At 47.4% G+C, this 13,078-nt stretch overlaps 1 protein-coding gene across 1 annotated transcript in view; it reads left to right on the top strand.

Moving 5' to 3' along the window:
• Positions 1-13,078, top strand: part of LOC147115148 (coiled-coil domain-containing protein 102A-like) — an 830,702-nt gene that overhangs the window by 182,521 nt on the left and 635,103 nt on the right. The window contains exon 4 of the mRNA XM_085993441.1: positions 2,693-2,801. Within this exon, the coding sequence (XP_085849567.1) occupies positions 2,693-2,801 (109 nt within the window). The remainder of the gene's footprint in view (positions 1-2,692; positions 2,802-13,078) is intronic.

Here is a 13,078-nt window from a genome sequence, read left to right as displayed (position 1 = left end):
ACCAATTGCACCCGCTGGCCCCCCCGCCGAAAAATTCCCCCCATCAGCTCTATTCAAGCCCATGTGTATAACCCCATGAAAAAAGTAAGTAAACATATGAGAGGGCAAATATATATGCAAACATATCTGCACAAAAATATTGAAACATAGGTATCTAGAAAAAATAAAATTATTTAAAGATTAGGTGCTGGATTTTGTGAATGGAGAGGAGTTGGAGGTGGGACTGCTGCTTGTCGTGTCAATGTCCCGCCTCCATCCTCGCCTGACCAACCAGAGGGATTTTCCCCTGATTCAGCTTGTTAAGCCCGCCTTGCAGGCTCAGCAGGCCAATTAGGGAGGAAGTCACTAACCGAGCATGTCAACGTCAGACGTGCTGTCTGTCAAGACTTCTTGAAAGAAGAAATGTCAGTGTTTGACAGCTCTGTGAAGCTGTCAAACACTGACATTCTCTGTAGTTTGATGAGCCCTTGTGTTCAGGACTCATCAAACCTTTCAACTTTGTAAATTTCACATGGCTGTTGGTTTGGAGGTTCCAACAGCCAGTCTGTGAAATTGACAAGGATGATGTTGGCTCTCCCGATCCAACGCGGCTGAAGGCAGTAGGAAGAAAACAAGGTAAGTGAATATTTTAAAAAACTTATCACTTACCTTGCATACTTACCACTCCACACTTGCACCCATCACTCACCTCTACATCTTACTTCCAGGTGCCTCCAACCGCCGCAGTCCTCCTTCATGTCTCCTCCAACCCGCCGGGGTTCTCCGAGATCGGGAAGCCTTCACCTGTGAAGGTAAAATGGCACTAATCCTTTTTTCTGCCTGTTAACTACCTGTTAACAGGCAGTTAAAAGGATTAAATGCCTTTCCCGCCTCCAGGAGACGAGATCCGAAGCTGCACATCTTCCCGCCTCCTGGCAAAAGGGCACGGAGGCGGGATGAGGGTGGGTTTGCCATCCGCCCCCACTTTCTCCGAATTTACCATCTGTCCTGCTTCCATGCCCGCCTCCTCGGGGCTTGGAAAATCCAGCCCAAGATCTTTTTTATGTTTTCAGCTGCTTCAAAGTCTAGCTATATATGGGTGTATTCAGTGACCTGCGCTCCCCGCAGGAAGCTGTACTCCAGGGAGCACAGGTCAGAGTTAATGCCACAAGGCTATCATCGATTCTCCAGCCTGTGCTGCCTTCAAGTGGGGCACCCTGCTGGGAAACTAGGGTCAGTGAATTCATATCATTCTTCATAAAGCATGCAAAGCTGATAAATTTATACCAAATTGTTCTCATTATTACTATTTTGTTCAATGGGGGCTCAGTTTACATAAAAAGTAAGAAACACAAATGGGACCAGGTGAATTGGCCCGGAATTTGCACTGGCTGCGATGCTGACAGTTATGCCGGGATTGCGGCATCAGGGATCCCTCTGCAATATGTTAGATCAGTGGGAGGGCAGCTCATTTGCCCCTTGACAATGGAGGCATCAGCCCAGAAAGGCCAGTAACTCTAGTACTTGCTCTGACCTGGTTGGAGGTGGGGGTTGGGGGGTGGGTGGGGGGAGGTGGTGGGGTTGGTGGAGGTGATTGTCCACACGCCCCTCAGAGAAATGATTTTACAATGGCGAATAATACACTTAAAAAAAAAATGTACCAGTTCTCCGGGGGTGCAGGTTTCTTCCTTTGCCTGGTAAGGTTTAGACCATGTAACATCTGATTTGGCACATAGTAGAATAATAAACTTTCTTACATAAGCTCATAACATACCCATGCCAAAATATACAGCAAATCATAGAATCATAAACTCTTATAGCACAGGAGGAGGCCATTTGGCCCATCATGCCTGTGTCAGCTCTTTGAAAAAGCGATCCAATTAGTCCCACTCCCCAGCTCTTATAGTCACTATGTTTCAAATTATTGAATTGGCTGTGAAGCGCTTTAGGATGTCTGTTCAGCACTCTGGGTGGAGCAGACTATTTGAAACTGGTTGGCTAATTGATACCTTGGCAGATACTGTTATAGGAACATTTCTAAATGACATACTCAAACTAACGTGAAGTATTGCCATTTACTGAAATACTGGACCATCCATAAATGCTCATACTATATAATTATATTGCTGGCCGCACTTTCATTAGTGGGTTGCAAAGTTCTTTTTAAACATTTATTTCTCAATTGTTTGCAAACAATAGGTCCTGTTGCTGTAGTGTCCGCTGTGGCTCAGTGAGTAGCACCCTTGCCTCGGAGTCAGAAGGTTGTGGGTTCAGAGTCCCACGACAGGAACTTGAGCACAAAAATCTAGGCTGACACTCCAGTACAGCACTGACTGAGGGAGGTGCCATCTTTTGGGTGAGCCGTTAAACTGTGGCCCTGCCTGCTCTCTCAGGTGGACATGAAAAACCCTAATGCACTATTTTGAAGAAGAGCAGGGGAGTTATCTCCGGTATCCTGGCCAATATTTATCCCTTAATCAACATCACAAAAACAGATTATCTGGCCATTATCACATTGCTGTTTGTGGGAGCTTGCTGTGTGCAAGTTGGCTGCCGCATTTCCCACATTGTAACAGTGACTACGCTTCACAAAGTACTTCATTGGCTGTAAAGCGCTTTGGGACATCCGGTGGTCGTGAATATAAATGCAAGTCTTTCTTTCTAGTTGTATATCATTTTCAAAAAACCGGCATTCATTTTATTTTCCACACAGGGACAAAGCCACACTTGGAAGGCAGATTGAAAAACTGGAAGCAGATGTATCTCAGTGGAAAGTCAAATATGAAGACTTGAGCAAATCCAAGCAGGAAATCCTTAAACAGGTGTGAAACTGGAAGAGAACTGGTAATGCACAGTTAGTCTGTTTGCAGCTTACTCGGTACTTTTGTAGATTTTTTTTTTAGCTTCCTGGGAATTTTTGTGGTCATTACTTTTCAAGAAATTGTGGTGTGAAGTCAGGTAAAAGGATATTTCATTTTCTGGCTGAAATTTCGGGAAAACCTATAGAAATGGTGTTCTCATTGAAGCTTTAAAAATAGATGGTGATGATATCGCTGCTAGTTAATTGAAGAGTAACATGCCTGTACGGAGATCGAGTCAAGTTTCACGCCGGGCTGACAGTTACTGTCATTGTATGTAACAGCCTTTTGTTGCATGGTAGTTTTTTGTTATTCATTTATGGGATGTGGGCATCACTGGCAAGGCCAGCATTTATTGCCCATCCCTAGTTGCCCTTGAGAAGGTGGTGGTGAGCCGCCTTCTTGAACCGCTGCAGTCCGTGTGGTGAAGGTACTCCCACAGTGCTGTTAGGTAGGGAGTTCCAGGATTTTGACCCAGCGACGATAAAGGATCGGCGATATACTTCTAAGTCAGGATGGTGTGTGACTTAGAGGGGAACTTGGAGTTGGTGGTGTTCCCATGTGCCTGCTGCCCTTGTCCTTCTAGGTAGAAGAGGTCGCGGGTTTGAGAGGTGCTGCTGAAGAAGCCTTGACGAGTTGCTGCAGTGCATCTTGTAGATGGTACACACTGCAGTTATGTTACCCCAGTGGTGGAGGGAGTGAATGTTTAAGGTTGTGGATGGGGTGCTAATCAAGCAGGCTGCTTTGACCTGGATGGTGTTGAGCTTCTTGAGTGTTGTTGGAGCTGCACTCATCCAGGCAAGTGGAATGTATTCCATCACACTCCTTATTTGTGCCTTGTAGATGGTGGAAAGGCTCTGGGGAGTCAGGAGGTGAGACACTCGCCACAGAATACCTAGCCTCTGACCTGCTCTTGTTGCCACAGTATTTATGTGGCTGGTCCAGTTAAGTTTCTGGTCAATGGTGACCCCCCAGGATGTTGATGGTGGGGGATTCGGTGATGGTAATGCCGTTGAATGTCAAGGGGCGGTGGTTAGACTCTCGCTTGTTGGAGATAGTCATTGCTGGCACTCCTGTTGTAGTGAATGTTACCTGCCACTTACCAGCCCAAGCCTGAACGTCATCCAGGTCTTGTTGCGTGCGGGCATGGACTGCTTCATTATCTGAGGAGTTGTGAATGGCACTGAACCCTGTGCAGTCATCAGCGAACATCCCCATTTCTGACCTTATGTTGGAGGGAAGGTCATTGATGAAGCAGCTGAAGATGGTTGGGCCAAGGACACTACCCTGAGGAACTCCTGCAGCGATGTCCTGGGGCTGTGATGATTGACCTTCAACCACAACAAGTGCCGATGTCCTTGCAGCAGATGGCAAAGCTTTGTACCTGCCTCTCTTCTGACCTAGGCCTTGAGAAGATAGATCATCACTGTCTGTTCTCGATAGGTGTGCTTTGTGGAATCTTGGTGGTTGCAGTAATCTGGCAATGCCTTCTTTCTTAATATAATATAATATAATAATAATATAATAATCAACTTTATTGTCATTGTTAGTGTACAAGTGCAGTACAACGAAATGTAAGCTTGCGGCTCCCGAGAGTGTACAACCACATAAAGGCTGACATACATAATGGTTACTCAGGCATTCACATATCATTGTGACACCATCAAATGTCTGGTGGTGCAGCTTTCTTTGGGGAGAGATGCCTCCACCAGCACAACATCTGCCAAAGTGGTGTAATTTCACTTGTTTCTGCAGATGCAGGTGTGTGGGACCCAGTCGGACGGCACGGCCCACTTCTTGGGCAGCCTGATCTGCCAGACTTTGCTCTGTAGTTTCTTTTTTTTATTCCAAACAGCGTTGAGGATTGGAGGATTCTCATTGGGATACCCATTTGCAAATCCCAGGAGGGGGAAAAAAAAGATAAAGTTAATAAATGGTCCCAAAGTGATATAAAACACATACATTAGCATTCTATGACCTTTCACTGGAAGGTCTGCCCATAGCAGTCTAGGAAACCAAGTTTCTTGGGTGTTGGTTATACTGGGTGTCCTGCAACATCCGTATGTCAGGAGATCACATGCATGATGTCCCCATAATAATAAGCAAGTGAGCTCCCACCTGCTTTGGACGGGAGCTTCGACTGCCCACCCACAGTGACCAGGAAATCCACTGGGGCCAGAAATCGGTGGCTATCGGATGGAAGTGATTTTGATCTGATTTAGTGCTCTGCTGTTCCCCGTCTGTTCCTGTTTTCAGGTTACAATGGAGATGAAAATCTGCTCCATTGACTCATACCAGGATACTGTTCTGCAGGCGTTGGTGGCCCTCTGGGATCTTGGGCAAATGGCTGTTCTTAATGTGTCAGTTTAGGCAATGAAAGTCAGCAAGCAACTTCATCATCCTGTTTTTATTGGCCATCTGCAAATGCACACCCCCTAGAAAGAGAGGGAACTCCTGGCTATGTTGTTCAGCCCGCAATCCTGGGGTGCTGAGGCCACTTGCAGCATTCATGGTGGAACTCCAGTTAATATTACCTAACTCAGGATAAATTGTGGATGCAACTTGGGAACTTCCTGATCTGCATGAGCTGAGATGGTGTTACTAATCTCATTCACTCTTGTTGAACTCTTTCGGACTTTTATTACAACCGGCACTGTGAAGGTATTCCCCCGGTTTTCAACTTTATTTAACATTTTCAAAGCATTCCCAAGAGTATAATCTACCTGCATGGACATCTTGGCCTCAATATTAACCCTCCCATGACAGGCGGGAGATTGTCGGGGTCGGAGTGTTAAAAAGTTTTAAATGGGGAGCGTGTCCCCAAAATACTGTGCGCGCGCCCTTTCCCGTTTTTACAGTGATGGGTTTTGTGTCGTGCGAGTGTCCTCCCTCATTAACATATTTAAATCAGGCTCCCACAGTGCAATTGGAAGCCCGATTTCAATTTAACAGTTGCTGCGTGGGTTTCTCAGGGTTTGGGAAACCCGGCAGTGAAAACGAGGTGGGAGCTGCTGGCTCAAAAGGTAAGTGTCTTTTACAGCACTCCTTGTGGGCCAGGTTAGCAAGAGTGCTCCCCCCCCCCCTGCCACCCGGCCCCTCAAGGAAGCCTTCTGCCTCCACTCTGCCAATCATGGCCTCTCTCTCTCTCTACCCCCCCCCCCCCGCCGCAATTGGTGACCTCTCCCGCACAAGCCCCGATCTCCCTTTCCCTCCCTTCTGCAATTGGCGACCTCCTCCGTGCCCCCCACCCAGCCTCGATCTCTTACTCCCTCCCCAAGGGCCCTGGCTGCAACCTCCTGCCACTGTTTTTCCTGCCTGGCAGCCGGCCAGCCTGTCAATATGGTCGGCTGCCGGGCAGGAAATGGAAGAAAGACATTATAATGAGGCCCTGCCGTTAAATTCGGCGGGACCTCCGCCTCCACAGGCTTGCTGGGTTTTCCCCATGCTACCGCGCTCTCCCCGCGCCCTCCCCGCCTCCCTGTAAATATCAGGGCCCTTATGTTTCTTGTGCCTTATTCATAAATGACACAAAAAAAGCTTCAGAAAAAATAATTAATTTTCTTAGTAACTTTGTAAAATTGGGGAGGGGAAAAAATTGTGTTTGTAGATGATCTCTGCAGTTTATTGTAATATTGAGCATTTCATTTTTCCACCACTCTAGCTTTTGCACTGCAATATATCAAATGATTTTGTTTCTGGTTGATCATGTCATGGACAGATTCCAACTTTTCCCTGATTGCACAATTTCTTGCACCTTAAAGCTACGCCAAATGCTTGCTCAGACTTAATGTCACTTTAGTACATGCTAGTTTTCTGTATTGAAACAGTAAATGCTGCTCTATCTTGACAAATAAGCAATTTTACTCAGTATATCCACAACACCTCAGTTATTCTTATGACAAATTGTTTTGGTGCCTTCACTGCTCAATAATGATATTACTTTAAATATGATTATATCCTGTGGCACTTGTGAAATTGGCCAGTGAGGTAACTTAATAACTTCTGAATGTTTTCTTATTATTCTCTCTGGGGTGGAAACAAAATCATCATTAAACTAATACCTCCATTTGCAATATTATACAGCAATGGTGATAGGCACAGAACCAACACTGGAGTTAAACTGTCGCAGGAGTAGTATAGCTCCCAATACCAGGTCCCATTTTGCACTGTCTCTAACTCCACTTGCACTTTCACCTCTTTTGAGCATCTCATACTCCATCACCCCCTCACCTCTTCTTCAAACCCCTTATCATCCACCATCCTCTCCAGTCCCCCAGCAATTTCCTTGCTGAAATCTGTTCCATTCTTCTGATTTCAAGCTAAATTTTCCTTGTCTCCTCTGCTTTGATTTCTCAAATCCATGTCCTCACCCAATCTCACCGTGCATTCCCCCACCTACCCCAATCACCACCACTAAGAATTTCAGTACTTTATGTTTTGGTTTTAGAAACAGTTTAAATTATCAGTGTGAGCTAAGCACAGTATTGCTGCCTATCTGCAGATTCAGTTTTGCTTCTGTGAAGATGTATTTCTTGTAATAAATCTCAACTGTAGTTTTAGCCTGAACTATATGATCTGACAGAGTAACATTTGTCTCTCTGTCAAAGATATCAAGAAAGTATGGTGACTGTCCCATGCAACTACTGTGATTCCTGGGATGGCAGGACTGTCGTATGAGGAGAGATTGGGTCAACTAGGCCTGTATTCAGTAGAGTTTAGATGAGAGCGGATCTCATTGAAACGTATAAAATTCTGACAGGGCTAGACAGACTGGATGCAGGGAGGATGTTTCCCCTGGCTGGGGGCTCTAGAACGAGGGGTCACAGTCTTAGGTTATGGGGTAGGACATTTAGGACTGAGATGAGGAGAAATTTCTTCACTCAGAGGGTGGTACACCTGTGGACTTCTCTACCACAGAAGGCTGTGGAGGCCAAGTCACTGAATATATTTAAGAAGGAGATAGATAGATTTCTAGATGCAAAAGGCATCAAGGGGTATGGGGAGAGAGTGGGAATATGGTATTGAGATAGAGGATCAGCCATGATCATATTGAATGGCGGAGCAGGCTCGAAGGGCCAAATGGCCTACCCCTGCTCCTATTTTTCTATGTTTCTATTAGCCCATGAGGCATTATATTCATGTACATGCTTTAAATTATAGATATTGGTTCATTGGGAATGTAGGTCTACCTATGGAAACTTTGGTTTGCCATGAAGATAAATAGGGCAGGGAACTGTAACAGCAATCAACGGTTTTCAATCTGTCTGTTGTGTTTATGAGTCAGAAGGTTGTGGGTTCATGTCCCACTCCTGAGACTTGAGCTCAAAAATCTAGGCTGACACTTCAGTGCAGTACTGAGGGAGTGCTGCACTCTGAGGTGCTGTCTTTCGGATGAGATGTTAAACCGAGGCCTCGTCTGCTCTTTCAGGTGGACGTAAAAGATCCTATGGCACTATTTTGAAGAAGAGCAGGGGAGTTCTCCCCAGTGTCCTGGCCAATATTTATCCCTCAATCAACATCCCTAAAACATTGCTGTTTGTGGGAGCTTGCTGTGTGCAAATTGGCTGCCGCGTTTCCCACATTTCAACTGTGACTACACTTCAAAAAGTACTTCATTGGCTGTAAAGCGCTTTGGGACATCCGGTGGTCATGAAAGGCGCTATAGAAATGCAAGTCTTTCTTTTTATGGCATGCTCTCCTTACTTTTTTATTTGTTTGTTTCTTTGATCTACAAATGTTTGCCTGCTTGCTTTGAAGTGAGTTTGTGGCCTAAAGTATAGGAACAACTAAATAGATGCAGAAAGGCTTCTGCTTCAGGTAAATGTTCCTCAAATCCTTATGATGATTAAATAGTAGAAAGGCAGATTGGGAGGAAATTGAAACCTTTACTTTAGGACAACCCTCTTTGTCCGTAAAACCAGGTTGATGCACAGGGTGACAACCAAATTGAACCATTGACCTCATGAAACATATTCTTCAGTATTTTGTTAAATACTTGAGCATTATCAGTGCTTCGCATGGATAGTCTCAGGGGGAGAAATTCATTATAGCCCAGGAATGGGCAGTAACTTTTGAAAAGTTTGAGAATCAGTGCCAGGTGCTAATGAGTCATGCTGCATGCATAATTGTGGCTCATCCCTCAAAGAAAATATTGGAGTGCCAAATCAAGCATTAATGGCCTAGCTCAATGGCACTACACTCAAAGCGCTGACCAATATCAGGTGCAGTCTAATCACAAGTCATCATCATCACAGGCTCTTTCCAGTTCTTAAAGGGGAGGTTCATTGATGCTGCAGAACCTCATTCTCAACATTGCTGGCTGTGAACCTGTGTCAGTAAACAGGAGCAGGCCAAGCCCAAGGAGCCGGACAACTCAAGCAGGCGTCATGATGGCAGACCCACGCCCCAGGGAGAGAGCCTGCAGATTTTCGGACCAAGCATTGGAGGTGTTGGTGTCCGCTGTGGAGAGATGGAGGGCGGTGCTCTACCCAGCAAGTGGCAGGAGGCCCTCACAGTCTTCCGTGACATGTGGAGGGAGGTTACCCAGCATATCTCGGGCAGCACTGTGGTCCCCAGGACCCACACACAGTGCAGGAAGAAATTTAACAACCTCACTCAGGTGGGCAGGGTGAGTCAATGCTTCAACAAATGCTACATACCACGGTCTGAACCACAGTCTGCACACACTGGTTAAATCACCACACCACCAGCGCTCACCCACCAACAATCTCTACCTACCAACACGCACACCCACATCTCACACCTTGCACACAATGACAGCTATTCAAGTATGGCAGGCACATCACCCAAACACATTGCTCCACACTGACTCACACACTTTCCAGCTAATCATTCTGTATGCATGCATTTCTTCCTTCCTGCCCCCCTCCCCTCACCTTAACCCAACTCTTGTGCCTTTATGCTTTCAGATAATGAGCAAGCACCTGAGCAGCCTGTCCCTGAGGGCACTGTTGAGAGCAATGCGGGAAAAGAGGAAGATGAAGAGCACACTGCGTCACTGCATGTCTCACCCGCAGGCACCAGCTCATATACTGACACTATGCATTCTTTAGAGGCTAGTATAGTAGCGGAATCTGCACAGGGTGATGCACCGGGGATGAGTGGGCTGCAGCAAGGCCAGGGGGAAAGGGTAGCTCGGGAGCCAGCTCCCCAGAGGACGAGTTCACACGTGAGTTCTGCTGCACAGGACTGAGATGAGGACCTTGATGGGGAAGCCTTTAGAAGAGGGTTATGGGTGAGTACACGGAGATGATAGGTGTGAATGGCAAGAGTGCCCGAGAGCCTGTTGACAATGGTAAGGAGCGTGGAGGAGTCCGCCTCCAACATTGCACAGAGCTCTGCACACCATGGGGCCCATCATTTCCAGTCTGGAAAGGATGGTAGACTTTCAGAGAGACCGTGGTGACCCAGACCTGATGCTGCGTGTGATGGGTGATCTGGCAGCTTCCATTGCAGCACAGGCAACGTTTTAGTGCTGTAATGCATCAGGTGCTATTCGATCTCAGACTGCTCTCATGTAGTCTCAGCTTGATGCAACGCAAGCTCTGACTGCTGCCATCATGACTGGGACGACCACCATCGAACGGGGCTTTCACGATGTCGCAGCAGGCCAGCAATCTGTGCTCCAGCAGATTGGTAGTGATGCTGAGGTGCTGCCCCGGGCGAGTCGCAATGGGTCAGTGGAGCAGGAACCTGCTGCCCTCTCTCAGGATGACAGCATTCCTGCTCCCACTGCTGGCACTCGTTCATTGCCCTTGTCGCTGCCTGTCATCCAGCCGGTCCAGACTGCTACCGCCCATGCTGAGGTGGTGCAGTCAACAGCCGGGCCTTCCAGGCCCAGAGCTGGTCAAGGGCGTCCTGCAAGGCCATCTGAAGTCTCCCGCACGGACGCTCAGCAACCTTCCACCTGCCCCGCTGCAGCCACTAGGCCAACACTTCGTAGGAGCACTAGAGTAGGCAAAGACACATTAAGAAGAGGTACTAAGTGTGGTGTATGTAACCTGTACCACCTTAAGAGAACTACCTTAAGAAGATGGACTACTTTCTCTTGCTACTGTATATTGTAGTACCGGTGGTGACCACACCGGTATATAAGCTCTGTGTAGTAATTTGTAAAGCAGTTCAGCCCTGACCTTCAAGTAGTAAAGACCTGTTTAAGTTTTTCCTGTTGTCTGTGTCCAGTTATTTAAAATAAGTATATCTGGAACACACAGACTCAACACTAAGGGATTGCACAAGGGTGAATAGTTAATATTGTTGTTATAAATATGTGTTTACTGATTATTGATAAATTTATTAATTCAGTTTGGATTATTTTGTGGTGTCTCTCATTTCAGCTTTGCGCTGTGATATGGCCTGCAACAGGAATGGAATGATGGGGATGTGGTGAGCAACAGGGATCTGGGGATTAATTTATTAGAACTGCAGTCTGATAAGGCAGTTACGGGCCGCCCTTCCGGAAGGCCGATTGAGTAGCTGCCTCCTCCCTTGCTCCTGTTCCTCCTCCTCCTCCTCCTCCTCTCCCTCTTCCCCCTCCTGAGGTGGTCCCGCAATCCCTGCTGGCAAGGACTGGGCCCTCCTGATGGCCAAGTTGTGGAGTATGCAGGAGACCATGACAAAATGGGACACCTGCTCAGCCGAGTACTGGAGGGCTCGTCCCGAGCGGTCAAAGCAGCGAACCGTTGCTTGAGCACCCCGATGGTCTGCTCGACGATGTTCCTGGTGCCGGCATGACTCTTACTATATGAGTGTTGGGCAGGAGCGTTGGGGTTGTGGAGAGGCTCATGAGCAACCAGAGGGTTGTGAATCTTTGCAATTCTCTACCCCAGAGAGCTGCTGAGTATATTCAAGGCTGAGACAGACAGATTTTTGAACTACAGAGGAGTCAAGGGTTATGGGGAACAGGCAGAAAAGTGGAGTTGAGGCCAAGATCAGATCAGCCATGATCTTATTGAATGGCGGAGCAGGCTCGAGGGGCTGAATGGCCTACACTCCTGCTCCTATTTCTTATGTTCTTATGGAGCCGGCTACCGACTGCTTCATGCCTCCTCTCCCTGTCACTGTCTGGGCGAGGTGCTAAGGCAGGGGGCGACAATGAATTTTGCAGATCGGACGCCCAGTGAGCATTGCACGCTCACTGACGTCACGACATGCCTAGCGCTGAAGTCCCTGGTGCTAACTCGTAGCGGTGGCGCTATGGGGGGGGGGGGGGCCGTATTTGGCGTGCGTCGCTGGATTCACCTTGCCGTGGCACTACTGCATCAGTGCCCCGTTAGCGCCCCCGCCAGGCATTAACTGGAGGCACTAAGGTACCAAATTTCTCCACCTCAGTCTTTTTTTCTGTTTCAAGCTCCCATGTTTCATTAATTTGTGCCAGTAGTGGAACTTTTTGAAGAATAAAACTCCATGTTTGGGGGCTTTACTTTGAAAGTATATTTTAGGCTAAATACAATGGGCTCGATTTTAACTCGGGTGCGGGCTGTTGTCGTGTTATCCGAATTTCGTGTTTCCCACACGAATCTGAATGGATGTGGGAGATTGATGCAATTTTAACTCAATTGGCCAATTGATTTCCAACGTGTGGGAAACCTTTGCAAAGGAGTTTTTCATGACTAAAAGTCCCCTCCGATGATGTCATCATTGCTGCTGCATTTAAGATCCACAGCAAGCCCTGCTTCTTCTGCAGGCTTCCAAGCTTCCTCCATTTGGTGTTAGAGGGACCTGCAGGAAAGATGACAAGTGGGGGGGCAAGAGCAGCTCCTCGCTTTGACGAGGCGGCAGTGCAGGCATTGGTGGATGGGGCTAGGGCCAACAGGGAGGTCCTGTTCCCTTCATCAGGGAGGAAGAGGCCTCCCACTCAGACCAAGGCAGTGTGGATGCAGGTGGCTGAGGAGGTCAGCTCCTTGGGAGTCACCCACAGAACCTGGATACAGTGCAAGAAAAGATTTCATGACCTTCTGTGCACTGGAAAAGTGAGTATGAATTTCACATCACCCTCAATCTGATCCCCATTGCCTTTCCTCACCAGCACTCAGCTTTAGCAATCTCTTCCTCCACATCCCACTTGACACTGACATCCATGCACCCTTACCCATTCCCTCTCTCTCTATGCTCACATTCACATAACTATTCCACCATGCAGCCCTCACACTCCCTATCACTCTGATGCTTTGAACACAACTGACAACACACAGGGAGGGCCCTTGGTCTTGCAACCTCAC

Source organism: Somniosus microcephalus, chromosome 7 (genome assembly GCF_052327205.1).
Source record: "Somniosus microcephalus isolate GS21.2 chromosome 7, FLI_Smic_1.0, whole genome shotgun sequence".
NCBI lineage: Eukaryota > Metazoa > Chordata > Chondrichthyes > Squaliformes > Somniosidae > Somniosus > Somniosus microcephalus.
Note: the sequence above shows the minus strand (reverse complement) of the source record. Positions and strands in the feature narration are given on the sequence as shown.